Raw genomic sequence first — 27404 nt, 5'->3', positions numbered from 1 at the left:
TTTTAACTTTTTCAACATTTTCTTTAATATAAATCATACATACTTCAAATACACACTGTACAAAGTGGAGATGGGGGAATTAGCTTAAACACAGAAATACGGAGAACATGACGTGCTCTCTGTCAGAGCTGATTACTTTGGTTTTGTGGGGAGGCAAGAAGAACAAATGTTCATCTCTTGGCTATTAGGAGAGGAGATAAAATGAAGCATCAAAGTCTAGAGCAGAACAAATTAGGCTCTAGTTCTCAACCAAGGAACAATGCTGGTTCTCTTTGTTATGACCCTGATCCCAGGCCCATCCAGTGATCTTCAGAGGGTGTCCAGTTACCAGAATAGCCCCTTCTTTCCGATCTCCCACATTCTCACTCAGCACTGTGGAACGTTTACCCTATAGGGGAAGGAGAGGAGAGACTTAAGAGAAGCAATTTCAGACGAAGATCTCTGCTAAGGACCAAACTACTCAGTAAACTCCCTTTCTCCCCACAACCTTTACCTGCCGAGGCATCAGGGGACCAGGGGAATTATCATCCTGCAGGGTGGTGAGGGGTGATCTCCCTAGGACCTTGCTAGCAGGTTTCCTTCTAGGGGGCTTAGAACCTGAATGGTGGTAGGGTGAAGGGAGAAATCAAAATCACAAGTTGTCCTACAGATACTCACCTCCAACATAGGTCACTCCCTTCGTTACATGAGGAGCCTTTCCCTCTGAAGGGAAACTTGTTTGCTACTTTTTCTCCCACTAGTATCTTGTACCTGAAGAACAAGGAGTCTCAGAGCCTCTCAAGAACTTATCAGGGTCCTGGCTGGTCATTCGAGGTGCTGGAAGCTGTTCTGTTACTTCTGTAGTGTTTGTCTGTTTTCGGGAAACCTCAATTTGGCTCAGGGAGGCTGGTGGTATTTGTCGTTCAAGGGAGAATGGAGACAAGTCCTGCTCAGGCTGGGATGAAAACTTCACAGGTAGGGCTGGCTCAGTGGAATGCTCTGGCTTAGAGGCTTCAGCCCCAAAGGCCTCACTAAGCTGCTTTACCAGCTGGTTTGAAGGGTCTGGAAGAGACAAGCTTGAAGTAAGAACTGTTTCCAGACCCTTTGTCAGTCATATAACAAGAGCATGGAGGGTAAGCCTTGTGATTTGGTCATTGGAGCAGGAATTTTAAAGTTTTTGTGTATGTTATGGAATAATTTTTTAATGTATAAAATATATAGGACTACAAAGAAAACCAATTATATTGAAATTAAGGCCTCAAAATATTTTTTAAAGACTTCAAATATCCCAGATTAAGAACCTCTGCCTTGGAGTAGGGATGAAGATGAGCCCAAAGTTAGATGAGGATCCAATCATGAAGGGACAAAAATTCATGGGATAGAAAGATATAGGGGGAGGGGTGAAGATGGGGAAGGGAGGAAAAGAGAAATCTCCATTCCTTTAGAAAGGAGTAGGATAAAAATTTTGGATAGGGACTTGTGGGGATAGTTTTATGTGAAATGGCTCTAACAGGTCTGTCTTGGTCCTGGGTGTCATACTCACCTACAGTGCTGGTTTTCATGGGTGTTCGGATAATGCCAAATGTGGGAGAACGGGGATCAGAGTCTTGAGGTTGTTGTATATATTTGGTCGTGGCTTTCTGCTGCTGTTCCATGGCAGAGGGACTTAGTTGTGGTGAGCTCTCCACCTGCCAATATGACATAGAACTGAGACCAGTTCTCAGGACTAGGGTAGGGTGGCCCCTACCTCCTCTCTTGTGCTTCCAATAATATAATTGCATCACATTACAGATCCCTTTGCAGGCATTAGCTAGTTGGATAAAAGAAAGCTCAGAGAATTAGGCGACTTGTTCATGGTCACCAAGGGTAGATGCTGGCAAAGTGAACGGAGTTCAAATCCAGCCTCAGATACTTACTTGCTGTGTCAACCTGGGAAAGACATTTAACCTCTGTTTGTCCCAGTTTCCTCATCTATAAAAGGATAATAATAGTACCAACCCCTCAGGGTTGCTGTGAGGATAATATGAAATCTTTGTAAAGCACTTAGCACAGTACCTGGTACACAGTAACACAATAATTATGGTCACAACATACAGATGTTGGAATTTTTGTGATTGAGACTCCGGTCTTTTGTCTCCAAATCCAGTGGAGCTACCTCCAGTCCATTTAGAGTAGAATGGAAAAGAACTCTCCCTTTGAAGTCAGAAAACCTGGGTTACCTCCTGGGTCTTGCTATGATACCACCTTGGGTAATCCATTTCACTTCTCTGAGTCTCAGTTTCCTCAACTATAAAATGAGTAAGCTGGATCAAACAGTTCCGAACTCCGGTGTAGGGCTTGGGTTGCTCATCTCCCGAGGGGCACAAGGAGCCCCTTTACACCTACACTCCCCAAAGGGATCTAGGGCAGAGGGAGGCCCCTCGAGCTTCCCACCTTCCCAGTACCTGGATAGGGGTGCGCAGAATGCCTGCACTGGGAGAACGAGGATCTGTTACGTGCGCCAGGTGCTTGTTGCAGGGCGCAGGACGGGCCGGGGTGGCCGGGATGCTCTTGGCCGAGCCCATCCTCACTGCTCCGCCGGTCAGCTGCCCGCGAGGGCGGGAGGAGGGGAGGACCTGGAAGGAGAAAAGGGTCTCTCAGGGATCTGACAACTATCCCGCGCCGCTTCACTGCCACGCCAAAAGGAGGGAATTGACCTTTGGCTTCTGACCTGCCTTGGTTCCGAGGAGTGGAGGCCCCAGCGCCGTCCAGACAGAGGGTCCCGGCGGAGAAAGAAGAAAGGACTTTAGGCGGAAGGAGATAGTATTCTCAAACCTGAAAACTCGTTCACTCGTCGAATTCAGAGATCGCCTGTAGATCTGTTACCATTCGGTCCCAAATTCTAAAAGTTGCGTTTCAAACCTCCCGCCACGCCCCCTGGCTACCTCTGATTGGCTGAACTTCCTGTACGTGAGACGCCTCTTGCCAATCTGGACGTTCATTGGGCCTGCGAGCTGTCTGTCGCACGCATCACGGGGGCCAATGGGCATTTAAAACGGGACTCTGGACCAGAAAGCCCACCTACTACAGCGAAAGCTCATCTCTTTTTCGAGGGGAATCTTTGATTAATTAAATGACTTTTTCTCGAGTTCATGCCGGCTGACATTCCTTGAATCCCTCAAAAAGTATTAAACTATTTCGTATTGACTATCATTTAATATTTTAATGGAGAACTGAAGAATTAAAATGATGGGTAAAATATGAATGAAGAGACATTAGAGCTTTGGCAAGTTAATGCCTCCCGCCCTCCCCCCCCTCCCCCCCCCCAAAAGGTTATCCTATAGCATCCATTGGATAGGGCTACATGTATCTCCTAAGGTTTCTTCCTCCTTAGAAACTGCTTTTCAAATGCCAGGAAAGAATCTATTCTCTCAGTCCTTCCATTTTTTTCGATTAGGCCATTCCCAGTAAACGTTTCACGGATTGATTAGTTAAAATATCTGTCAATTACTTGAAAAGTAGATTTGGATTGGTCAGCCGAAGGCGCGTGAGGGAGCGACAGAGGTGACATAGTCAGGAGAGCAAAAACTTCGCTACCGGCCTCGCAATCTTATAAGCATTCTTTCTCTGGGGGCCGTGGATTGGCTAAGCCGGCTGCCAATTGCTATAGGAATGCTTTTCATTGGCTTCCATATAAAGTAGGGGAGAGAAATTTTACCTAACCGCCAGCCGCGCGCGTCGCTTTTTCGTGCGCGTGCGCTCAGAGTGGTTTACGGATTGGTTGAGAGAGTAGGGGCGAGGAACGGTGGGAGTCGCGGGAGCCGTTCTGTGTGGAAGCGCTGCTGCCGGTGTCATGGCGGAGCTGAGTGAGGAGGCGCTGCTATCTGTATTACCGACTATCCGGGTCCCCAAGGCCGGAGATCGGGTTCACAAAGACGAGTGCGCCTTCTCCTTCGACACACCGGTAAGCCCACTCCCCATGCCTGCGGCGAGCATCGTCCTGGTCATTCTGCCGGGGCCTGCACGACCGGGACTATCGCAAGGCACTATGGGATTTGTAGTCCTCCGCGCCCTCCTCCGCCGTTAATACTCCCGAGCAAAAGGACTGTAGGCGACTACCACCCCCAAGTGCCCCTTATTCACCCCTTCTTTCTCCTGTCCTGTAGAGCACTCTGGGGGTTGTAGTCGCCCATGCCTTTCTCTGTCATTCGAAGCCTGAGGTGCACCCGAGCCAAGGGACTACATCTCCCGAGTGGTCCTGGCGACCAGCTGGAGAGTTCTCGCTGGGCGCGTGGGGCCCATCGGGAGTGGTAGTCTAGCTGGGAGGTTTGCCTTTTCTCCCTTCCCTCCCTTCCCCCCTCTCTCCACACCCACCCAGGCTGCCATGGGGGTAGCTCTAGTTGTGCACTGCGCCTACCCCAGGTGCTGGTTCACTTTAGGATCAGTGATTGGGTAGACCTGCCACCTCGTGGGGAGGGGCTGGGATTGGATCATGAAATGCAAATGTTTCCTAACCCCTGGCAGAGTCATCCTTATTCCCCTTCCCTCCCTCTCTCTCCCCCACTACTGACCCATGGATCTATTTATTATAGTTCCCCTAGTAAGAACCGAATAGGGCCCCCAAAGACGGCTCTTGTCTCGAAGAAATGCAAAAGAAATCTTACTCATCTCCAGTCCCGACTTAGATACTTCACAAAGCCACCACCCACACACTATGCTCCATACTAATCACCCCGTGCCTCTTTTCCTACTGTATTTCATTCTCAACCAGAGATATCCAGGAACAGAGAGCGATGTACGGTGTGATATAAGTCTAATGATGAAGGCTTAGAATGAGAAGGCAGTAAACTGGGTGTGTTCCTCTTTCTCTGTAGCTCTTGAGCCTTGCCTTGAGGTGTTCAGTCAAGACTGGCTCATATTTGAAATCGGCAAATCAGGGTGGAAGACCTTCATTATATGTATCATCAGGGCTTAAGATAGATAGCTCTCTGTTCTGAAGCTTTAATCTAGTGCCTTAGTGCAGTTTTTATCTATTGTGATTTTGTGGTCTGGAGATCTTGGAGAAAGTGTTGCTTTCCCTGGAGCTTGTCTTTGGCAGGTGATGGGAGAGGATTCCTTAGACTTGAGCTCTAGAAACCTTTTTTGCATTGTGAAAACCACAAGACTTATTTCTAGGGCAGAAATTGAATAATGAATTGTATGATGCTTACTTAGTGTAATTGTTAGGCCTCTCCTTTTTCAGATGATAGGGTTTGTATAGTTATTTGTTTCTATGTTAAAAGTGGAAATTGAACTTCTTGAAGGCAGGGACTGATTTTTTTTTCATATTCTCAGATAGCATAGGTAGCACCTTGTGCATCATAAGAATTATATATTATTAATGCTTGTTGAATTCATAGATTGGGTGAGGATCCCACATCCAAAGCAAAGGCTTTCATTCTCTAAAAGAGGCTGTTGCAATTTCTTTTTTTAATATTCTCATTGACTTCTGTCAATTTCTGTTCCTGATGATTTAAAAAAAAACCCAGAAGGTACCCGATCTGTCTTTTGACAGCTAGATCCTTTTAAGGAACTGGCAGCTCTAGGTGAAGAAACTAACAAAGCTTCCTTTACCCAGAGCAAATATGGCCCACTTGGCAGAGCGCTGTGGCCTCCTCAGGATAGGTTTAGTTGTCCCCATTTGGGGTGGGGTGGGGACAGTGAAAAGGGTTTAGTTTGTTTCTCCCATGGGAAAAGGCTATCAGGAATATTGTGAACTATATAGTAGTGTTAGGGATGGTTCAGAGCTCTGTGAGGGCCTAAGATTTTCCTTGTCTTATTCTTTGTAATATGAGGATTTTCTAAAGCTATAAAAGTCCTTGTTCTGAGGTTACACCTGTTGCCCCCTGGAGTATGTATACATCGTCATCCCCCCAATCTTCTCTTCCATTTTCTCCATCACTCAACCTCAAGGGAATCTATTTTTCCTTCTTAGATATGCACAGATTGAATTGGAAACTTGTCTTTCCTAGTATTTTTCTCCAGTGCATACATTGGTGACTTCTCAGTAAGGATAGCCTTGGAAATAGATGTGATTTCTATGGGTGGGAGGCCCTGGTGGATTCTGATATTTTGAGTAGTCTCTGGGAAGGGAGGAGGGTTTTGCAGATAAGGAATGCTAGATTGTCTAAGCTTCAGGTTTTGGACATCTGAGATTTCCTAGTGCTTTGTAAAGTCACAATTCATCCAGTTTACCACTATATAGGATATTTTCTGTGGTTTAGTTTTTTTTGGTCAGATTTTTCCAGAGATATGAACCCCATATTAGTTCCAATGAAACAGTTCCCTAATCTGTCCTGCCATCCTGGCCATTCCTGAAGAAACATTGTGGGTAAAAACCAAGAATATTTGAGTCTAAAAGGAGTAAAAAGGCTCTAGAGATGTAGACTTTGTATTTATATGTAGTCTAACATTCTAGAAAGCATACTCCTGAGACTACATTAATCTTTGATATAGGATGGACAGTCATAGTTTAGTCTGCATTACAAGCTTTGTTTCTGTTAGAATTATTCTTGAAAAATTAATTAATTAGCCTCTGATTTTTGCTTATAATTATATAATAAAATGTAAGTTTCATTTTGTTTCTTTAGCATTCCTACTTTTGATTTCAACAATATTGACTAATCATAAATGAATAAACTATTTTCATTTTGTTTTCCATAGGAAGTTCTGTAGCTTTTGTTCTGGAGTATAGATTGTCAGTGCTTTCAGGTTTCTTTACAATAATATCTTTTCATTTAAAAACAAAATAGTATTTTATTTGGGGAGGTTTAATTCTTTGGAGACCACCCAAGGGAATCTCCATTTGCCCACTAACATCAGCATTCTCATTATACAGTTTTTAATCCAGTTTGTTAAATTAGGGATACATGATTAGTCTGGTTTGAATTCATAGTGATTATTTTGCTTTTGACCTCTTAAAAGCAAACTATGAATTAGTTTTCCCTGCACTAACTTTGACATGAACTTCATAAGTTGTGCATGCTATTGATAGATGATTTGTGAATAATTTCTCTTACGACTTCCATCTTAAATGGCAAAAAGGAATTAGAATGGATCTGTATATTTCTATTTCTATAGCCAGCCAAGTAAAGAAGAAATCATTAGTAGATGAATTTAATAATTATAATCTTATGGCTTTGATATCTAAGCACAGAAATATAGGAGTAGACTCCATTTTTTTTCATTAATAAAGAGCATGATGTTAGCATTTTTTTAAGTGTGATAAACAATTTTCCTAGGAAACTGTTTTAGACTATATTGGTTCCTAATCTTCTAAATATGTGTATAATTTTCTCGTGTGTTCATATATAGATGTATGTATATGTATTCACAAGTACTTTTGTTTCTATATTTATTTTATAATGTACTTTGGTATCCTGTGATGCTTCCTTCTTTTCTTTCAAATGTTCAGTGTTTTGTCTCAGTCCACAATGTAATATTGCATTGTATTATTTTTAAGTCAAAAGATATATAAAACATTTAGAGATTAATATTTGAGAAAGATGTCCTCTATCTTTTTTTAGAATACAAATCTTTGTAGGTTTACTAAGCTGAACCCTTATAGTTTTTTGGTATATGACTACATTGGGTTACTATTTAAAAACTAACCCCCCTCATTCATGTCAGTCTGACATAGATCTAAAAATAGCCTGGCTCAGTTAAATATTAGAATCTCAATATGGGTTCTCATCCCTTTGGGGAACCCATGTGGCCAGCTTTCCCCTCCCTCTTTTCCTATCTCCCATCTCTTAGGAGTCTGAGGGTGGTCTCTACATTTGCATGAATACCTTCCTGGGCTTTGGGAAACAATATGTTGAGAAGCACTACTGCAGGACTGGCCAGCGGGTCTACCTTCACCTCCAAAGGACCCGCCGTCCGGTAAGATGAATGGGCATGAGTAGGGTGTGGTCATTTTCATGTTAGGCCCTTGGAGCCTGGACATTTTAATTGCTTTCAAGGGTCTTTTCTCTTTGCATTTTCTGTTGTTCTTATCCTCGTTTCTCAGGTTTTCTCTTTTCACTCAGTGAATTTTTCCCAGCTCAATTCTTTCCTCCCATTTTCTACAAAACACTGTATTTATTCCTATGGTCCTAGCATTGACCCTGACCTCCTTGCCTCATTGTAGAAAGAAGACGATAGCACTTCAGGTACTGGAGATCCTCCTAGGAAGAAGCCTACTCGATTAGCTATTGGTGAGCATAAGATCATCCCCTTATTCTCTTTACTAGAAAAACCCATTTGCTCTCATTGCCATGAGGACTGCCCTAAGGAAGGGGCACTCAGTTTTGGAGCAGGTAGGAGGGCCAGGGGTCTAGGCCCCTCTGGGTCACCAAGCCTCAGCTGTTTCCCTCTTTGCCCTTTCCTCTCTGCCTACCAGGTGTGGAAGGTGGCTTTGACATCACAGAGAAATATGAATACGATGAGGATGTGAAGATTGTCATTTTACCGGACTACCTAGAGATTGCCCGAGATGGGCTGGGAGGGCTGCCTGAAATGGTCAGAGATCGGGTATGGACATCCCCCTGCCATGTCGGCACCAGATTGCTTAAGGCTGGTGGGGGATGTGAGGGTCTGGGGAAGGCTGCTGGGAAACAAGGTAGAGCAGCATACAGAGCTAGGCATCCAGTTCTGCCTCTGATGTTGGTGCCCTTCTGTCTGCCCTCCCAGATCACCAGTGCAGTGGAGGCCTTGCTGGCAGCAGACTCGGCTTCACGGAAACAGGAGGTGCAGGCTTGGGATGGGGAGGTGCGGCAAGTCTCCAAGCACGCCTTCAATCTCAAGCAGCTGGAGAACCCTGCCCGAATCCCTCCCTGGTGAGACCTAGCCCTGCAGCTTCCACAGACAGCATAGTGCGCATCTCGGTGGGAAAAGAGAGGGCATTCCTCCAGGTTTGGAGCTGGTAGGGAGAAAGAGAGGGGGCAGCTATGGCAAAAAGGGGAAGGGGTGAATAAGAGTCCTTGTTGTCCTCTTTGTAGAAAAACATATTTGGGAATATACAAAGAAAGTTTTTGGTGAGGGGGGAGATTTAGACTGTCATAGCCCACTTGAGGTTTCAAAGGGAAAGCTCAGCCTTTTCCTTTTTCTGTTTTGGCAGTGGCTGGAAATGTTCCAAGTGTGACATGCGGGAAAACCTGTGGCTCAACATGACGGATGGTTCCATACTCTGTGGTCGTCGATACTTTGATGGCAGTGGGGGCAATAACCACGCAGTAGAACATTACAAGGAAACTGGCTACCCATTGGCAGTCAAGCTAGGCACCATCACACCTGATGGTGCAGGTATGGCCCCTCCACCTTCCTCTTATGTCCATCTTCCTTTGCTTTTAACAGACCCTTAGTTTTAGTAACTCTTCCATTTCTTCCAGGAAATCCATCAGGGGCTCACAGGTGGTCCTTAATTTGAGATACTGGCTACCTTGCATGCCTGGAATGCTCTCCTTCCTCATCTCTACTTCCTGGCTTCCCTAGATCCCTTCAAATCTCAGCTAGAATCCCAGCTCCTACAAGAAGTCTTTCCCTATCCCCCTTCTTGAAAATATTTCTGTTGGTCTGCATATGATAGTTGTTTGCATGTTGTCTCTGCCAATAGATTGTGAACTACTTGAGGGCTGGGACCATTTTCCTCATTTTTTAACCCCAGCTCTTAGCACAGTGCCTGGCGTATCAAAAGTATTTAATAAATGTTTGTCTAGATGAATTGTGGTTCTGGGAGGGTGTTCTGAATAAGTTTTGTCATTCCATCCCATGAGGGCTTCTCTCCCTTTGGAATCAGAGAGCCTGAGAGCAAACCCATTCTCCTCATTGGTAATGTCAATCCTTTTTTTTGCCCAGATGTTTACTCATATGATGAAGATGATATGGTTCTGGATCCCAACCTGGCGGAGCACCTAGCCCATTTTGGTATTGACATGCTAAAGATGCAGAAGGTGAGTAAGTTGTTTCTCGTGTCTTCTTCCCTTCACCACTCTCCACCCCCCAACTACAGTGAGACCTGGAACTTAGTTTGGGGGCAGCCTGGGCCTTGAGCTCTGGCCCCAAGCAGCTGGCATTGAGGGAGAGTGCTTTAGGATGGACCACCTCTGCTAGGTGGACAGGGTTTGGTATTTCTTCTGAAAAACTTTTGTCTGGGATCAGGGCTTATCTTTTTCATTCCTTGATTCACACAGAAGCTAGATGGCTGTCACAGATTTCTGTTTCATGGTCCATGGAGGAGATGGAGAATCCCTTAGATTCCATGGCTTGTACCCCTACACTGTGCACTATATATAGTAGGCACAAAGAGAAGACGGTGGCTCCCAAAGCTCATTTGCCCATTCCCACTCCAGACAGACAAAACAATGACGGAGCTGGAGATAGATATGAACCAGCGGATTGGTGAATGGGAGCTGATCCAGGAGTCCAGCGTGCAGCTCAAACCCCTCTATGGTCCCAGTTACACGGGCATCCGAAACTTAGGCAATAGTTGTTACCTCAACTCCGTGGTTCAAGTGCTCTTCAGCATCCCTGACTTCCAGAGGAAGTGAGTGTTTCCCTCCCCTGGGAACTTTATTTGGCCATTTTGCTTAAGGGCTCTGGACTTCAGTATCTCTCATCTTCCATTTCACAGCCTGCTTGATTCTCTCCTTCTTCAGATTATCCTTGGCTCCCTCCCGCCGCCCCTCCAATTTGCATTCTGTTCAAATCTCAGAATGATTCCTCAGAAGTTTACTGTGACTCTACAGGCCCCAAGCATTATAAAGGGATAGAATTGAATAAGATGAGTAGCAGTCCCCAAGCTCCTGTGACCCCTCTGTATAATTCCTTTCTCTCTCAGGACCTAGATCTTATGCTTAAGCAGAGAACCCATCTTTTATTGGCCTTGTGTAGGATTTAGCCTAAAATTGGATTATCTGACAAACAAAGCCATTAGACCAGCAAGGGCTGAGGGTTTGAGTTGCTATAAGATGAAATATTAAGACACTGCCAGGCATTTAGTCTAATTTACCAAAGAGGATACACAATGAAAAGCAGCAGTTGGGAAATATTTATAATGTAGCATACCAACAAATACAAATCAAGGTGGTACAAATTGTATATATAGATTGCCAATTCTAAACCCTCCTTTTCTCCTTTCTCTTTTGAAAGAGTTGCCAGAGAGTCACCTTGTATTGAGAGACTATGAAGGCCCATCCTATCCTGCTAGGCAGATTTTCTGGGCCCTAAAATCCATTCTCACTTGGGTAGAGTTCCTTCTGAGTATCTCTCTTTCTATGGAATCCTCTCCTGGCTTTCTCTAGCTCACTCATAGCCACTGACTTTCCCCTTGGTCTTGTTTGGGCTGGAGAGTTATAAGCATTCTCTTGGCCCCTAGGTATGTGGACAAGTTGGAAAAGATCTTCCAGAACGCACCGTCAGACCCCACCCAGGACTTCAGCACCCAGGTGTATGTGGCTGAACCCTGGGGTGGAAGAGATGGAAGGGCCTGGGGCTAGATTTTTGTCATGTCAGTCCTGGGAACTGAGTAGAATGGTGGGGATTGGGGGGGGTGGGGAAGGGGAGGTGTGCCATTGGTTTTTTGCCTTTTAGAGATATTTCACATTGATAGAGTTCTTGATGAGACCAATAGCAAGGACCCAAGAGGAAACTGTAGCTTAAATTTACTTAGGAATTTGCAATTTGAAAATTTTTTCCTTAAAACATTCCAATGAATTAGGTGAGGCAGAGGTTTATTCATCATTTTATAGCCGAGGGAGGTTGGTTGGCTTGCCTGGGGTCACACGGCTTCTGAGATTGAAGCTGGAATTCATTCTGGCATCTTCTGGCTCTTAGGCCTTGTGTTCTTTTTCCCATACCACTCTGCTTTTTGTAAAGTTTTTAGAACCCTGGAGTAAGATGCCTCAGGAGAGGCTGTGTGTTGTGTGTGTGACAGTTGGTGCCCATGGGCTGTGTGTTGAGTGTGACAGAGCCTATGTTGACTCTTGGGCGTTATCACAGAGCCAAGCTGGGCCATGGCCTTCTCTCAGGAGAGTACTCCAAGCCAGCACCAGAATCTGGAGATGGGGAACAAGTGCCAGAGCAAAAGGTGAGTTTGGTTCTCCCTCTTGGTAGGACTATTTCTTGAAGGAAGGGATGGTTTCTGGGAGATTCTTGGAATGGAGAACTTTGAGCACCAGCTGAACTACTTTTCTACTCCCTTCAGGGAATTCAGGATGGCATTGCTCCTCGAATGTTCAAGGCCCTCATTGGCAAAGGACACCCAGAGTTCTCTACCAACCGGCAGCAGGATGCCCAGGAGTTCTTCCTTCATTTTATAAATATGGTTGAGGTAAAAGAGGGATTCTTGACTAGGAGAAGGAAAGAGAATGAGCCAAGGGTGGGCAAAACAGCCCTCCTCCTGGACTGTTGTACTCTTTTTTCCTTATTTCTTCCTGTCAGTCATCCTAACTCCCTTAACTTGGCAGTTCTCTGTGTCCAGAGAATCTGAGGAATAGAGTAAAGGGATATATAGCCCCTGCTATCAGGGACATTACTGCCAGAGAAGCACAGGTGCCCCTCAGTGTTGGTGGGGTTTACTAGAGAAGGCCCCCACTTCACCCTTGTATCACTGAAGACCTTGGTGGGCTTCCCTTTCCTCTCTAGGCCCTCATTACCTATCTTGGATCCCTCAATCCTTCCTCCTCCCTGCCTTCCCATTTCCCTTCAGAGGAACTGCCGAAGCTCAGAAAACCCAAATGAGGTATTCCGATTCCTGGTGGAAGAGAAGATCAAGTGCCTGGCCACAGAGAAGGTCAAGTACACGCAGCGAGTGGACTATATCATGCAGCTGCCTGTACCCATGGATGCAGCCCTTAACAAAGGTTGGGGGAGTAATACTGATGAAGTAGCCCACTTGGATCCCACATGCCCCTGGGATGAGAGGAGGCAGTGGTGTTAGACCCATGCTTTGGGGCAGCTGAGGTGGGCAGGTGGTGATCTAAGGTTGGGGCCCCTTGGGGTCAGGCATGATTGACCTTCCTTAATCTTCTGTTAGAAGGCAGGAAGGGTATATGTGCCTCCATTTTTCTTCCTTACAGGGCTATTAAACTTTGGTGGAGAAGGGAGCCAGAGTAGACTCTGGGAGGGACAGGCTAGGGGAGGGAAGTGAGCTGACCAGAACAACTGACTTTGTCCCCCAGAGGAGCTTTTGGAGTATGAGGAGAGAAAACGCCAAGCAGAAGAGGAGAAGCAGCCTCTGCCAGAGCTGGTTCGGGCCCAGGTGCCTTTTAGTTCCTGCCTGGAGGCCTTTGGAGCTCCTGAGCAGGTGGATGACTTCTGGAGCACAGCCCTGCAAGCTAAATCTGTGGCTGTCAAGTGAGTCCCATTTGCAACAGGCCCATGGATATAGTGCTTAGAGCCTTGTTCCAGGGATCCCATTGTCCATGGCTGGTATTTCTATTCAGAATCCATTGAGATTGGGATTCTCTGTTCCTAAGCTCCACTATGAAGTGCCTTCATGTACATATATACACCAAGTTGGGCTTTTTCAGTGTTTTCTGCACTGCCTTCTCACAGATAGAAACCAGGCCAGGAGCTTTATCCCTGTGTTCTATCATGACATCTTTAGTTCTGCCATATTGTTTGGGCTCATGAAAAGAATTCAGGCTGCTGCAGGCCAGTACAAGTGTTATTGCTCCTATCCATTTGTATTCACTGCCCATGTCCCTCCTTTAGAATTTTTCAGTTGCCTTTAGAAGCATTAGCAGCTTTCTTGAGGGGAGGCATTTTTATAAGGCAGTAGCCTTCTTGGCCAAGAAGAATTGAATTTCAGAGAGGAATGTCCCAGGAATAGGAAAGGAAAAGCCTGGGATTCCTCATGTATCGAGCCTTTCTCTTATTTAGGACAACACGATTCGCCTCGTTCCCTGACTACCTGGTCATCCAGATCAAGAAGTTTACCTTTGGCTTGGACTGGGTGCCCAAAAAGCTAGGTATGTGGCCTTGTCCATCCTAGCCAGTGAGTCCCTTTATTTTGCTTAGCTCTACTCTGTTGAGAGAAAGGAGAAGAAAAAAGGGCCTCAGTTGATGGTAGCAAGTGATAGCAATGTTTGTTTTTAAAAAGTGCATGTAGAACAACTAAAAATTTTTTTTAAGAACTAGGGATGGAGGCTAGAGTGGTGGGATGGTGAGGGTTAAGAGAAAGTAAGGTTGTGATTCAGTTTTAAAACTTGAAAACATGTCTGGAGGAAGGCCATGGGAATGTGGGGTAGAGCCAAATTGAGAAGATAAGAGAGATAGGCAGCTGTTGTAAGGCACAAGAAGTGTGGGAAGGGGAGATAGGAAGACACATTAACAAGAAAGATTTAGGACTGGAAGGGACATCAAGAGGTCATCAAATCCATCCCATCATTTTATAGATGAGGAAACTTGATCAGAGAGAGAAAGGGGCTTGCCCAAGGTCATAAATAGTAAGTAGCACAATTGAGATTTGAATTCAGATCTTGTGATGTCAAACATAGCTTCCCACTCATCCCTGATGCCTGGCTCTTAATGTTGACTTAAAAAAATTCAGTAGAGAGGACCAGGCCTGGAGTTGGAAGGGATCTGGATTCAAATCTGGTCTCAGATGCATCCTAATTGGGTGACCCTGGGCAAAAAAAAAAGGCTTAACCCCAATTGCCTAGCCCTTCTTGATCTTCTGGCTTAGAATTGATCCTAAAATAGAAAGGGTTTAAACAAATTCTTGTGAGAAGTCAGCTGTGTTAAAGGAAAGGCTCAGAAGTTCCTGCTCGATAAAGCAGAAGGAGGGTCTGGTTTGCACCCTTTGTATGAAGAGCACCAGTGCCTTGTCTGCTTCTGTGAAGGTGCCCAACATGAGGTGTTGTGAGGAATAGTTGAAGGTTTTGGGAGGTGTTAGATAGCTAAAGAGCTATTATATAGAAAGAGAATTAAATGTAGCTGGGTAGCTCCAGAAGGCAGAATTATTATCAGTAGGTGGAAATTCTAGGGAAGCAGGTAAAGAGAGATTTCCCAACCTTTGTTGAGGTCAGACACTCTCTTGTCCCTACACGTGTTTGGGCATTATGAGAGTTTGACCAGAGAACCTCGAAGGTCCTTTCCAATGCCTAGGATTATGTGATTCTAGTCCAGATTTCTCATTCCACAGATTATTCTCTGCGGGTCAGTCCCCAAAGGTAACTGCCATTTAGTGAAAGAACCAAGAAGAGAATTTGGGGTTCCTGACTCCAAGGTTTTTTCTACAATATTGTGCTATTCCACTTTGATTTTTGTCCTTGCCTAAAAGTAGTTCCAGTGTTTGAGTAAATGCCGAGTCCCCCCGAGAGGACTTGTTGAGGTTAAACTGCTGGGAGCTCTGAAGTCACCTACCCGCTATGTGGTTCCAGATGTATCTATCGAGATGCCTGAGGAGCTGGATATCTCACAGCTTCGGGGGGCAGGGCTGCAGCCTGGAGAGGAGGAGCTCCCTGACATTGCTCCACCCCTGGTCACCCCAGATGAACCCAAAGGTAGCCTTGGTTTCTATGGAAACGAAGATGAAGACTCCTTCTGCTCCCCTCACTTCTCCTCTCCGACATGTTAGTGACTCTTCTTCCTGCCTGCCTTCTTGACCTTGCTAATGGTTGGGGAAGGGAGGCTGCACCTTGCCCCCTCCCTGGCCCTTTCTTCCTCTCTATACTTTGCCTGTCAGTCCTCCCTTTTGCATTCCCCTTTTCCCACACGTTAGAGAACCCCTTTCCACAGTTTTTGTTTGGGGAGGTGGAGATACCCCCATCTCCTGTCCATCCCCTCCGGGTGCATGGAAGGGGGTCTTGATAGTTGTGTGCACTCAGTAGTATCTCTGCCTCGGAAGGCAGTAGGAGGAGGTAGCTGTGGTTCAGAATGAGAATGGAAGTGGGGTATGGGAGTCACCTCGATTTGTTTGTTGGGCATATTGAACCCTCAGTAGGTTGGTGAGAAAGTCTGGGAATATGAGTAGAGGAAGGGAGGGGTTAAAAGAATGGGGGGTAAGGCCTGGGAGGATGGATGGAGGGAAGGCAGTGTGCAGGGAGCTGGATGACACCTGTGTACCCCCCACCCCCTACAGCACCCATGTTGGATGAATCTGTCATCATTCAGTTGGTGGAGATGGGCTTCCCCATGGATGCCTGCCGCAAAGCTGTCTACTACACTGGCAACAGTGGGGCTGAAGCTGCTATGAACTGGGTCATGTCCCATATGGATGATCCAGGTATAAAGGAGGGTGTGAGAAAGTGGGGGGTCAAGGGACAGGGATTCTTGACCCACTCCACACATCAACACTACACCCACCTGCAGACTTTGCAAACCCACTTGTCCTGCCTGGCTCCAGTGGTCCTGGCTCCACCAGCACCGTGGCTGACCCCCCATCAGAAGACTGCGTGGCTACTATTGTCTCCATGGGCTTCTCCCGGGACCAGGCCATGAAAGCGCTTCGGGCTACGGTAGAGGCTGTGCGGGCTGGGAGGGTGGAGGAGGAGGGAAGGGGCAGTGTGGGAAGGGTGGATACACCATGGATGAAGGAAAGCTCTTTGTACCAAGGGAATTCTTGGAGTTTTCCCTGTTTTGTCAGCATTCCTACCTCACTTACAATCTTTGCCATATAATTTTGAAAAAACAACAACTTACCTTTCCTCTTTCCCAGAACAACAATCTCGAACGGGCCGTGGATTGGATTTTTAGCCACATCGATGACCTGGATGCAGAGGCTGCTATGGACATTTCAGAGGGGCGCTCAGCTGCAGATTCCATCTCTGAATCTGTGCCTGTGGGGCCCAAAGTCCGAGATGGTCCTGGAAGTGAGTCTCTCTGAAGAAAGGGCCCTTGTTGTTTGTCTCAGACCAGTCCCTAGCGTCTACTCCAGACCTCCCCACTAGAAACTTGACTTTTTATTGGGACTAAAAGCTTCTATTAAGCCTTTAAGATTGGGGTGGATGGCTTGGAAGCTCATATTAACACTAGATCCATCACATGGTTTGTGACACACTTGCCTATACATCATGTCTTGATTTTGAGTCTTTTGGGTGGGTCATAAGAAACAAAATTTGTTGGGGTCTTGGGGAGTGTGACTGTGAGGTTCCTCCCCTATTCCGCCTTCTTCTGATTCTTTCCCAAATTTTCCTTTCCTAGAATATCAGCTCTTTGCCTTCATCAGTCACATGGGTACCTCTACCATGTGTGGTCACTATGTCTGCCATATCAAGAAAGAAGGCAGGTAAGAAAGTAATTGGGGGTAGGGGCAAAGGTGGTTTGGAAAAAGGAGTGGAGGGGGGTCATCATTTAGTTGGATGGAAAGAGGAAAGATTGATAGTACTGGAGCTGGAAGAAAACCCTAAAAATAAAAGAGTACCAATGAAACACTTCAAAGTGTACCATTGAATGTTCAGAAGGGGTTGCCGAAGCTGGGGAGTTTTGTTACTATAGTGTAAAATGTCAATAAGTACAGTTTTACATTTGGTCCTCTTTGAACAGAAATGGTCATTTTTGTTGGTCTTTTTTAACTGATCATAATAAAAGGGGAAGAGAGGAGAAATAGGGAGTTTGCCACTATTGGAAAATTCCATGGCTGATAGGTCATTTGTATGGGAGAGCCAGGAATGGCAAAAGCAGGAGTGCCTTGAATTGCCATCTGTGGGTCCTGACTGTGGAGCTGAGCTGTAGGTTGCTGGAAATAGTCAGGTCTGGCCATAGGCTGGGGCCAAGGCACAGAAAATTGGGGATTACTATACCAGCTCTCTAGGCTCATTTCTTAGTCATTCCTCTCAGTGGCACAGAAATGTCATTGGTGTCACATTAGGACCCCAGTTTACCCATCTTCTCCTCTTCCTTCCTTTCCCAAAGGTGGGTTATCTACAATGACCAGAAAGTATGTGCCTCGGAGAAGCCACCCAAGGACCTGGGCTATATTTACTTCTACCAGAGAGTGACCAGCTAAGAGCCTTCACTCTGCCTCACCTCTTCCTGAAAGTGGGGGCCATGCAGAGGTGGCACCACAGACCAACTGGCATGAGGAGGGGCTGGACAGAGAAAGGAAACCCAGTTCTCCTCCTCAATTCCCTTCTCTTCCTATCCCTTATAGCACGCTTGAGGCAGGCCTTGAGGGACTGGCTGAGTTAAGGGGAGAGCTGGAATGCAGGGGCCACCCCTCCAGACTGAGGGGGAGGGGGGAGGGGGGAATGGACCTTCTGTCTGTAATGAGATCTCCTCAGTTCCCCATCCTTCTTCCATTCCCTTTTCCACTCTGCTTTTGATTCTCAGTGTAACCTTGCTCAGGCCCTTCAAGGGAGGGAGAGAGAGAGAGACAGACAGACACAGAGAGAATGAGAGAGAGAAAGAGAATGAGTGAGAGAGTGAGTGTTACAGTGAGTGTATGTTAGAGCGAGTGCAGGTGGGAGAGAGAGTGCATGTGTCAGTGTGAGTGCGCCACGGTTTAGGGATGGGGCAATTCTTCATCTCTCTCTTTGCCTCCCCCCTCATTTCCCCTTATTCCATCTTTGTGTACCTTCCCTTATGGGTGGGGTAAGGAAAAGTTATGGGGGGATGTTGGGGATTCTCCCCATCCCTGTGCTACTGGTCTTTTCCCACACTCCTCTCCTCTAGAAAATGCCAAAACACCAGATGTGAATAAAAGTCTAAAGGGTGACGTGTGGTGACATCCATTTGGAACTGGCTTCTTGCCATCCTCTCTAGCCCCTGAGAATGCGACCCTCGTAGGGAAGGGCCTCCCCTTACCATCCATGTCATTCTGGCTTCAGTTGTCCAGCTGTCCCGCAGGCTCTGGGGTGAAGATTGCCAGCCCCATTCCACAGAGAGCACACTCCATTAGAATTCCTTCATGTCGTGGGATTCAACAAGTAGGGTCTGGGGGAAGCTAGAGGAGCAACAGGCCCAAGGACCAAAGCTACCTTGCCTGAGATCCTGCCCTCAGTATCCCATTACTAAGGTGAGGCCCAGCAGCATCCTTCCCTCCAGGCCTTTGTTGCCTGGCACCCTTTATATGGTCTGCGGGTGAGGACAGAGCTGAGATTGGCCATGTACTAGCTAGAGGAAGGAGCTATGGCAGACCTGCTCCCAGCTATTAGATCCCAGGAATTTACTGAGCAGAATCTGGCATTCTAGGAACTGAGTCATCTAAACCCCTTGAAAGTTAACATCCCATTTCTACAAGCTTTTGCCAGCCTTCAAGGGGGAATCCCCTTTCCCAAGGGTATCACTAACTGAGAAGGAAGTGTAGTTAGTTTATTCTGTCCCCTGACCCTCAGCTGACACTGCAAAGATGCAGATGGAATGGAATGTGACGGTGGGTAAGTCACTTCACCTCTCCTGGCCTCAGTTTACTCTCCTGCAAAATGGGGTTGTACTAGGCAAGTTCCAAAATCCCATTTTGCCCCTGCCCCCTATCCTGTAACGGGGATAAGAAGGAGGACAGCTTTTGGGTAACCTTTGGCTCGAAACCAGAGGCAGCGCTCTCGACGGAGCTCGGCGGCTGGCAGGGCCCGGCGGGCAACCAGGACACCTCCCCGGAGGTGGGGCCGCCGGGGCGGGGTGGAGCGGGGCGGCACGTAGAACGCGTCCGGGGGGCGGGCCGTTAGGCTAGGGCGGAGCTTCTCGCTGGCCTACATAAGCGGCGCCGGGTGGGGGCGGTGGTGGTGCTCCGCTGCTGACCTTCAATCTCCTCCCGAGTCACTGCCCGTTACCGACGACCCAGCTCCATGGCGTCGCGGAAGTTCTTCGTGGGGGGCAATTGGAAGATGAATGGAGACAAGAAGAGTCTGGGGGAGCTCATCACTTCTATCAACGGGGCCAAGGTGCCCGCCAACACCGGTGAGCGCGAGGCGAGGACCCCGGGCCTTTCCTCCCCACGCCTCCCGCCACCTTTACCCCGGCCTGGGAGCGCAGTCCTGGCGGCCGCCGGAGTCCCCCTAGGGGAGGCCTCGCCATTCATTCCTGGGAGGGCGGCTGCTGATGGTTCGCTGGGGCGGGGAGAGGAGGCGGGCTGCTGCTCTGCACCCCTCGGGGTAGTGGGAGGAAGGTGACACCTCGAGATGGGCCCGCGGCAGTTCGCCCGTGTAGTGCGGGGCGGTGCAAGGGCCCGGAGGTGCCTTGCGGCATGCGGGACCGGGTGGTGCGCTCCGTGCGGGGTTGCACGTAGCCGCCGGTTTCGTCCGGCCAGGCACGTGGCCGGCCCCTGGGCTGGAGCCTGGGGTGGCAGAAACTGCGCGCACGCCAGCCTGTGTGAAGGGTAGCTGCGAATCTGGGGCTCTATTACGCCCAGAAGTGGGGGGGGACATCGTCTGCCCCTTTTCTACACTGAGTGCCCCCATAAGGTCAGAGGAGAGTGGTGGGACTGCCGGACGCATGGTGGAAGCCCTTCTCGGAGCTCTTTAATCGAGTTAATCACCTCTCTGCCCCTTCCCCCAGCCCCTCTTTTCTGTTTTCTATTTGAATGCTCCAGGTGGCTCTGGACTGGGGCGCTATTTTGGGAAAAGGGCAGGGTTGCCTCTCCGGGAATGCCGAGGACTGTGCTTAGAATAGCCTGGGGGAAACCAGAGCTTCTCCGGCCTAAAGAGCAAGGGGGCAGGGCCTTTGAGGAGGTTGGACCCATGGACTTTAATGGAGGGCCGGAGAGGGTGAGGGCAACCTGGAAATAGAGTGCTTTGGAGGCAGGATAGCCGAGGCAAGTGCACTCCCTTCTGGCCGCGCAGGGAGGAAAGGAGATTTCGAAAGAGCGAAGACACATAACGGAGGGTTTCCTAGCATTGGCCCTTAGACCTCATGTCAACCGCCCCTGTGCTTCCCTCCCCAGAGGTGGTGTGTGGAGCCCCTTCTATCTACCTAGACTTTGTTCGCCAGAAACTGGACGAGAAAATTGGCGTAGCGGCTCAGAACTGCTACAAAGTGGCCAAGGGAGCATTCACCGGCGAGATCAGGTAGGGGACCCGGGCCACGCTGTGGGATGTTTTCCGAAGCGCCAGCTGCGCGGGTTCAGAGGTGGAGCCGTGCCTTTTTCTTTTCTCAGCCCTGCCATGATTAAGGACTGTGGGGTCACCTGGGTGATCCTGGGCCACTCTGAAAGGAGACACGTCTTTGGGGAGTCCGATGAGGTGAGGAACTGGCAAGGGAGGGGATGTGCAAGAAATGGGAGGAGGGGGCATGACTTAATGATCTATCCCTTGGCCCTACAGCTCATTGGGCAGAAAGTAGCCCACGCTCTGGCAGAAGGTCTAGGAGTGATTGCCTGTATTGGTGAGAAGCTGGATGAAAGAGAAGCTGGAATCACAGAGAAGGTTGTTTTTGAACAGACCAAGGCCATTGCAGGTGACTTGGGGAGAGAGAAGGATCCTGGGACCCTAGAAGGGGGTGGCAGGCAGAAGGCCAGGGCTGAGCTCCCTGACTCCCTGGGCATCTGCTGAGTGGGGGAAAGAGGAGAGTGCCATTCCTTCCCAGGCTGCACTGCTCCTCCCACTCTGCCATGTGCTCTCTTGTGCCGCCTTGTGGCTTGGAAAGGGACTGCAGGAAGCCCTGGGAACGAGCTAGGTTGAACTGTCCAGTCTACAAGCCTGAGTTCCCTCTGCCCCACAGATAACGTGAAGGACTGGAGCAAAGTCGTACTAGCCTATGAGCCGGTCTGGGCTATTGGGACTGGCAAGACAGCGACACCCCAGCAGGTAAGCCTCTTGGAGAAGAAAAGACCCTGGAGGGAAGAGCGAACTTCTGGAGGTCCCCGAACCCTCTTGAATCACAAAACTTCAGAAATGGACTCCATTGGGGATGAAAAGAGTAGCGGCGATTTACCCCTGGCCACTTAGTGATAAACTTGAGATGAAAGCCCGGATCACTGACTTGTTAACTCCCCATTTGCCCCTATAAGATTTCCTAAAAATTGCTATGAACACCCCACCCCATTTTGCCTTTAAAAGAGCTCAGGAAAGAGAGGACGCTTTAGTGGACTGAGCCAGGCCTAGAGGCCGGAGGACCTGGGTTCAAATGTAGTCTCAGAAACTTCCTAGCTGTGTGACCCTGGGCAAGTCACTTAATTAACCCCCACGGCCTAGACCTCATGGCTCTTCTGCCTTGGGACCAATACACAGTATGGGTTCTAAGAGTGTTTTTAAAAGGCTCGAGGAAGAGATTGGGACTGTCTGGATCTCTGTTCTAGGCCCAGGAGGTCCACGAGAAGCTTCGGTCATGGCTTAAGACCCACGTCTCAGAACCTGTATCCCAGAGTACCAGGATCATTTATGGAGGTCAGTAGACACAGCCCCGACAGGAGGAGAGAGGGGGGCTGTTAGGAGGGAAGAGGAAAAGGAGATGGGGAAGCAGAGACTCTCCAACCTGGCCAACTCACTCCTTCCCTTCTTCCCAGGCTCTGTGACAGGGGCCAACTGTAAGGATCTGGCATCCCAGGGGGATGTGGATGGTTTCCTGGTGGGTGGAGCGTCCCTCAAGCCTGAATTCCTGGACATCATTCAAGCCAAAAGCTCCTAGGCCTTGTTGTGGCCCACTCCCTCCCTGCCGAGCGGGGACTGGGCAGAACCAGCCTGGCTCCCCCTCCCCCTCCCATGTGATTGTGATGCTGCCCCCCACGGTCAGTCCAAGCTGCACCTTCCTCAGCCCAGGGCCTCGTGTGCCCCGGCTCTCAGCTCCTTGGCTCTTCTTCTGTGGACCAGGCCTTTCTCCACTTACTGTAAATTTGAAGGAAGCACGTGGTGTTTGTGGTTTTTTATTGGCTGGGGTGGGAAGGGATGGGTGTGCCTGGGCGCTCTGGCTCCTCTTCTTCCTCTTTCTCACCTCCGGCCAGAGAGGCTGGGGTGGGGGTAGGGGTGCCAGCCTTGTGCCAGCACGGCCTCCGAGCGAGCGGGCCCGTTCCCCGCCAGTGCTCTTCTCCGCCCGCTGGCGGACCCTCGGCGGTCCCTGTTGTCACTGACTGAGAAGCAGGCTGTGGCCAGGGGCTGGGCTGCTCCATCAAATGTGTGGCATGGGGTCCTGGTAGAGGATGTACCGTTTCATGGCAGGGGGCAAGGGGAGGGCGGAAACTGCACCCAGCCGGCCTTGTCCAAGGATGGCCTGAATGCACAGCCGGCTCAGGTGGAGGAGGGAGTGAGGCTCCGCTGCAGAGATGAGAGGAGGAGCGTTACAGGGGTCCCTACTGGCCCACCCCTTTGCCCAGCCTTGCTTTAGGGGGGTGATCCAGCCACAGGGTGGGGGCATTGACTGTTACCCTAGAAAGGGCTCTTAAAGCCTGGAGACCCCATACAGGCCCAGCCCAGGGCCACCCCTCCCAGAGCTCCCCCCACCAGGCCCCAGACTCCACTTATTTATCAATTGAAGAAAGTTGTAAGGAATTCCAGTGAAGGCCAGCCCCCACCCTGTTGGCCTGAGTTTCTAGGCCTTCCCCTTCTGTGTTTCACGTTTGACTCCTTGCTTTAGCTTCCAGGAGGCTGACCCCCAAGACCCCTGCTCCCCACGGCTTCACCACCCCATTTGGGCTCGATTTTGCCATTTCTTTTCTGCAGCTTGTTCTACAGATAAGGGTACAGCTAAGTGACTTACTTGCCCAGGGCCACCCAGCTAGGCAGTGTCTGAATCCAGATCTGACCAGCTCTTCCCCCCTAGACTTCCACACAGGAAACATGGGGTGAGGGGGCTTCAGCTGCCTGTGCCCTAGAAGGGTGGCTCCTCCAGGCGGGGCACCCCATCTCACCTCTCCTCTCCCCGAGGTAGCGGATGCGGACCTGGCACTGCCCCCACACGGCACTGACAGCGGGGTACAGGGTCCTTCCTTTAAGGCCCCGGAAGGCAGGCCCCAGGTAGGTGCCTCCAACAGCGAACCCCAGGGTTCCTTCCTCCATGTCCAAGATCACCAGCAGGGTCTCGGGGACTTCCAGAGGTTCGTCCCCAAGGCCCGTGGGGTACCGAGGGGCATCGCTGCCCTTACTTCGGTGATAGAGCCTCCCTCGGCCGATATCCCAGCCCCAAGACTCCTCGTCGCTGCCCAGCAAGGCTGCATAACAGTCAGCCCGCAGCGGGGCCAGGGCTGTGGCCACCCCCACCACGGCGTGGGTGCCCCTCTGCCCCGGCGGCCAGCCAATTTCCCAGGCATGCAGGCCCCTGGAGTAGCCTCTCTTGCCCCGGGCTCCGTCGGTGCTCTGAGCCACGGGCCTTCGCTCAAAGCTCAGCCCCTCTTCCTTGACCTCGATGTTCTCGGAGCAGTCCTTGGGGTTCCAGCCATGGCACCGCTGCAGGCTCGGGTCTGCGGGCGGGGCTGACAGCAGCTCCTCCAGGCCCTCCGGGAAAGACAGGTCTTGATTGGAGGCGGCTGGGGAAGGGGTGCTGCCGGTCCCGCTGCCCCCAGCCAGGGCAGTCTGGCCCATGGGAGGGGGCTGGGACAATCCCCCGGGGGTGCGTCTGCAGAGGGGCGGCCAGAAGGGGTGAATAGAGAGGGTGGTTTCCACTCGCTGCTGCTAGAGAGAGCTTCACCTGGGGAGAGAAGAATGGTGCGGCATCACGCTGGAGGAGCCGGAGTCACACCGAAGTGCCCCCCTACCGCGTCCGGCCCTTAGCTTCTACCCCAGCTTTTCCTACCGCCTGCGCCCGGGGCTTCCCTTCCTCCCAGGTCCCGTTCTTCTGGGACAGATTCTTCTATCCTTCACGCCGGCTCCCGCCCCCATAAGGTCTCGATCCCCACCACAAGGCCGCCTCCATAAACTGACTTGTACTGAAAAGAGCACTTTGTTTCGAAAGTTCGAAGCTGTGAGTTCGAATTCCCAACTCTGCGGCTTATTACCTGTCGCCTTGGGGCCAGTCACTTTCCCTTGGGCCTCAGTTTCCTCATCTGTAAAATGAAAGGATCCAACTAGATCGTCTCTAGGGTCCGGTAAGGCTCTAAAGCCAAAGATCCCGCAGTTCCTTCCGGAGGAGTCCGAGCCGGGACAGCTTGTGCTCCTCTCAGCTTCCGCCTCCTACGCTGGACCCCGCCTCTCCCCCTAACTCCGCCCCAGGCCTCGGACTGGAGCGTCCAAAAAGGGGGTGCGGGTTGGAGGAGGAATGGGCGCTTTACCCCAGGAGCAAGAAACTTCCTAGTCTGGAAAGGACCCTCCATTTTATGAGGCAGAAAGCCAAGGTTCCAAGAAGTGAACTCGCTAAGGGTCGCCTGGAGCACAGGCCCAATTCCAACCCAATCCCTGAACTTTAATGCCAGTGTGCTCTTTCTCTTACACTGCCCACGTCCTCCGGGGTCTAGACTCGGGATTAACCTTTTGCACAGGAGTCACCGCTTTAGGAAACCGGGGGACCGACTGCAAGTGTGCACGATAGGACCGGAGTAGAAGCGAGGCCTCTCCCCTTGCCCCCACTGGTTTGTATTTGCAGTCCCCCGTTAGGTACCCCGGGGGAAGCCCCTTCTGGCCTGGGGAGAATGAATGACTGTCCCTGCCGGGTTGTATAACCAGGACTCAGTCCACCCGCCGCGTCACGTGAGGTGGGCGGGGAGTCCGCAGCCGGCACATCCCGCTGCGTGCCCGGCCAGAGCCTGGGAATGGTAGCCAGGGCGGGCGGGACGCGCCTCGGCACCCTCTGGTGGCCGCCAGATGATGCTACACTTTTCCGCTCTGTTCTGCAGTTGGATTCCCGAAAACTGAGCCCTGGCCCCCGGGGCCCCTCCGAGGCACTCTCCCTCAGGCTCTGGTGGAGCGGCAAATGAGGGCAGGATCCCTAAGGGATGGGCTCTGCCGTCTGTCACATTCTTGCCGCTGGTGGCTAGCATCATGGATTTCGAACTGGGAACGACTTCAGAGACAATCTAGTAAGTCAGAAAACAAGCATTTATTAAGGACCCGCTGTGTGCCGCTGGGGATACAAAGGCAGAACCAAACCCAAACAGGAAAACGGCCTCAGCCCCCAAAGGGCTCACAGCCTAACGGAGGGGACGACACGGAAAAACTGTACAAATGAGAGCTAGATAGTTTAAATTGGGAATCTCTCGGAGAGAAGGTGCTCTGATTGAGAACTGGGGACAGCCCCTGGCAGAAGGTGGGAGTTTAACGGACACTCGGAGGAAGTCAGGAGAGACCATCCCAGTCACTGGCCACGGCCAGAAGAAACTCAGGTCCTGGACCAGCCCGGCATCCTCCGGAGGCAGAGAGGTGTGCGAAGCCTGGAACGGCAGAAAGGCGGCAAGTTTTAAAGGGCTTAAAGTCAGGCAGGATTTTATGTGATCCTGGACAGGACAGGGAACCCCTGGGAGTTTGTAAAATAGACTTGTGCTTTAGAAAGATCAGTTTGGCGGCTGAATGGAAGACAGCCAGGAGAGGAGAAACAGAAGCGATGACGGGTGCCGTACAGGCACGAGGCGATGAGGTCCCCGTGCAGGGTCAGGGATGGTCGGGCAGGAGTGCCAGGGGAGAGAAGGTGGCATATCCAGAGATGTGACAAAGATGGAAAAGACCAGAGATGGAAGTGAGGATGGAAGAGCTGAGGATGATGCCTATGGTACCAGCCTGGGGGACTGGGTGACAGCGATAAAGAAGTTAGGGAGAGACTCGGGATAAAAAAGGCTATTCGAAGCCAAAAAAGGATCTATTGCAATCTGTTTATAGATCAAAGCATGCCATCGTTGGCTTTGTTTCCTTCATTATTTTGTTACTGTATGTGGTATGTAGCGTCACAGCATAGGGAATATGGATATATGTATTGCATAAAACACCAATATAACTTATAACAGACCATTTATTGCTTGGAGTGAGGGGGGAAGGAGGGAGAGAGAGAATCTGAATCACAAAAGGGCAGAAAACAGTTGTAAAAAAAATTATGTGTAATTGGAAAGAAGTTAAGTAGAAGGGAAAGGTTTGGGGGAAAGATGAGGAGGTCAGTGTTGGACATTTTGAGTTTAAGGTGTCTGTGGGACATCCCTTTAGTAATGTCCAATAGGCAATTGGCTGGGAAAACATCTGAGAACCATCTGTATAGAGATGATCACTTAATCATGGGATCTGGTGAGATCACCCAGCAAAATAGTATAAAGGGAGAAGAGAAGAGTCCAGGACAGAGCCTGGGAAGACCATGTTAGCAGGCATGACCTGGATGAAGATCCAGCCATGGAGACCAAGAGGGAGCAGTGTCATGGAAACCTAGAAAGAAGACAACAATAAGAAGAGGGTGGCTGACTGAGTCAAAGGCTGCAAAGAGGTCAAGAAGGATGAAGCCTGAGAAAAAGCCATTAGAATTGGCTGTTAAGAGATCGTTGGCATCTTGATGAGGTCAGAAGCGAGATCGTAGAAAGTTATGTGCAATAGGGAAGCAGCTGGTGGATGGGGAGAGCTGGAAGATCAATGAGATTGGGAATGATAGAAGGGACAATCTGTTGGAAGAGATGGGATGGAAGGGGATCACTTGTAGGTAGAAAGGATTTTTTT

At 49.6% G+C, this 27404-nt stretch overlaps 4 protein-coding genes across 9 annotated transcripts; 2 read left to right on the top strand and 2 right to left on the bottom strand.

The window, feature by feature from the left end:
* CDCA3 (cell division cycle associated 3) lies at positions 1-3186 on the bottom strand. Of its 3 annotated transcripts, none has more exons than XM_007503673.3 (6): positions 2694-3186; positions 2424-2594; positions 1523-1667; positions 751-1041; positions 494-597; positions 1-388 (listed from the first exon to the last, which is right to left on the bottom strand). In XM_007503673.3, the coding sequence occupies exons 2-6, from the start codon at positions 2541-2543 to the stop codon at positions 239-241; spliced, it is 810 nt and encodes a 269-aa protein (XP_007503735.1). In that variant the 5' UTR covers positions 2544-2594; positions 2694-3186; the 3' UTR covers positions 1-238. The 3 variants fall into 3 exon arrangements, with proteins under 3 accessions (XP_007503735.1, XP_007503736.1, XP_001370078.1); XM_007503674.3 differs by having other exon boundaries at positions 2794-3186; XM_001370041.4 differs by having other exon boundaries at positions 2690-3185.
* A 326-nt stretch (positions 3187-3512) lies between these two features.
* USP5 (ubiquitin specific peptidase 5) lies at positions 3513-18634 on the top strand. 2 transcript variants are annotated; one of them, XM_001370100.5, is made up of 20 exons: positions 3513-3922; positions 7753-7878; positions 8126-8192; positions 8378-8508; positions 8668-8813; positions 9095-9279; positions 9832-9926; positions 10326-10519; positions 11351-11422; positions 11974-12061; positions 12179-12304; positions 12683-12836; positions 13155-13329; positions 13858-13946; positions 15360-15551; positions 16061-16204; positions 16291-16436; positions 16637-16790; positions 17122-17206; positions 17833-18634. In XM_001370100.5, the coding sequence occupies exons 1-20, from the start codon at positions 3812-3814 to the stop codon at positions 17924-17926; spliced, it is 2574 nt and encodes an 857-aa protein (XP_001370137.2). In that variant the 5' UTR covers positions 3513-3811; the 3' UTR covers positions 17927-18634. The 2 variants fall into 2 exon arrangements, with proteins under 2 accessions (XP_001370137.2, XP_007503734.1); XM_007503672.3 differs by having other exon boundaries at positions 3539-3922; positions 15360-15482.
* Positions 18635-19033: 399 nt separating this feature from the next.
* On the top strand, positions 19034-22696 carry TPI1 (triosephosphate isomerase 1). Its single transcript, XM_001370131.4, has 8 exons — positions 19034-19295; positions 19675-19815; positions 20798-20921; positions 21011-21095; positions 21177-21309; positions 21574-21659; positions 22151-22238; positions 22358-22696. Exons 1-8 carry the CDS (start codon positions 19268-19270, stop codon positions 22477-22479), a joined length of 807 nt encoding a protein of 268 aa, XP_001370168.2. The 5' UTR covers positions 19034-19267; the 3' UTR covers positions 22480-22696.
* Positions 22697-22698: 2 nt separating this feature from the next.
* Positions 22699-25445, bottom strand: SPSB2 (splA/ryanodine receptor domain and SOCS box containing 2). Of its 3 annotated transcripts, none has more exons than XM_056799204.1 (4): positions 25210-25445; positions 24779-24826; positions 23696-24471; positions 22699-23102 (listed from the first exon to the last, which is right to left on the bottom strand). In XM_056799204.1, the coding sequence occupies exons 3-4, from the start codon at positions 24363-24365 to the stop codon at positions 22957-22959; spliced, it is 816 nt and encodes a 271-aa protein (XP_056655182.1). In that variant the 5' UTR covers positions 24366-24471; positions 24779-24826; positions 25210-25445; the 3' UTR covers positions 22699-22956. The 3 variants fall into 3 exon arrangements, with proteins under 3 accessions (XP_056655182.1, XP_056655181.1, XP_056655180.1); XM_056799203.1 differs by having other exon boundaries at positions 25248-25445; XM_056799202.1 differs by lacking the exon at positions 25210-25445 and having other exon boundaries at positions 24779-24977.
* Between the last annotated feature and the right edge of the window lie 1959 nt (positions 25446-27404).

This window comes from Monodelphis domestica, chromosome 5 (assembly GCF_027887165.1).
Source record: "Monodelphis domestica isolate mMonDom1 chromosome 5, mMonDom1.pri, whole genome shotgun sequence".
In the NCBI taxonomy this organism is placed as follows: Eukaryota; Metazoa; Chordata; class Mammalia; order Didelphimorphia; family Didelphidae; genus Monodelphis; species Monodelphis domestica.
The sequence above is the reverse complement of the archived record's forward strand: the minus strand, read 5'-3'. Positions and strand labels throughout refer to the sequence as shown.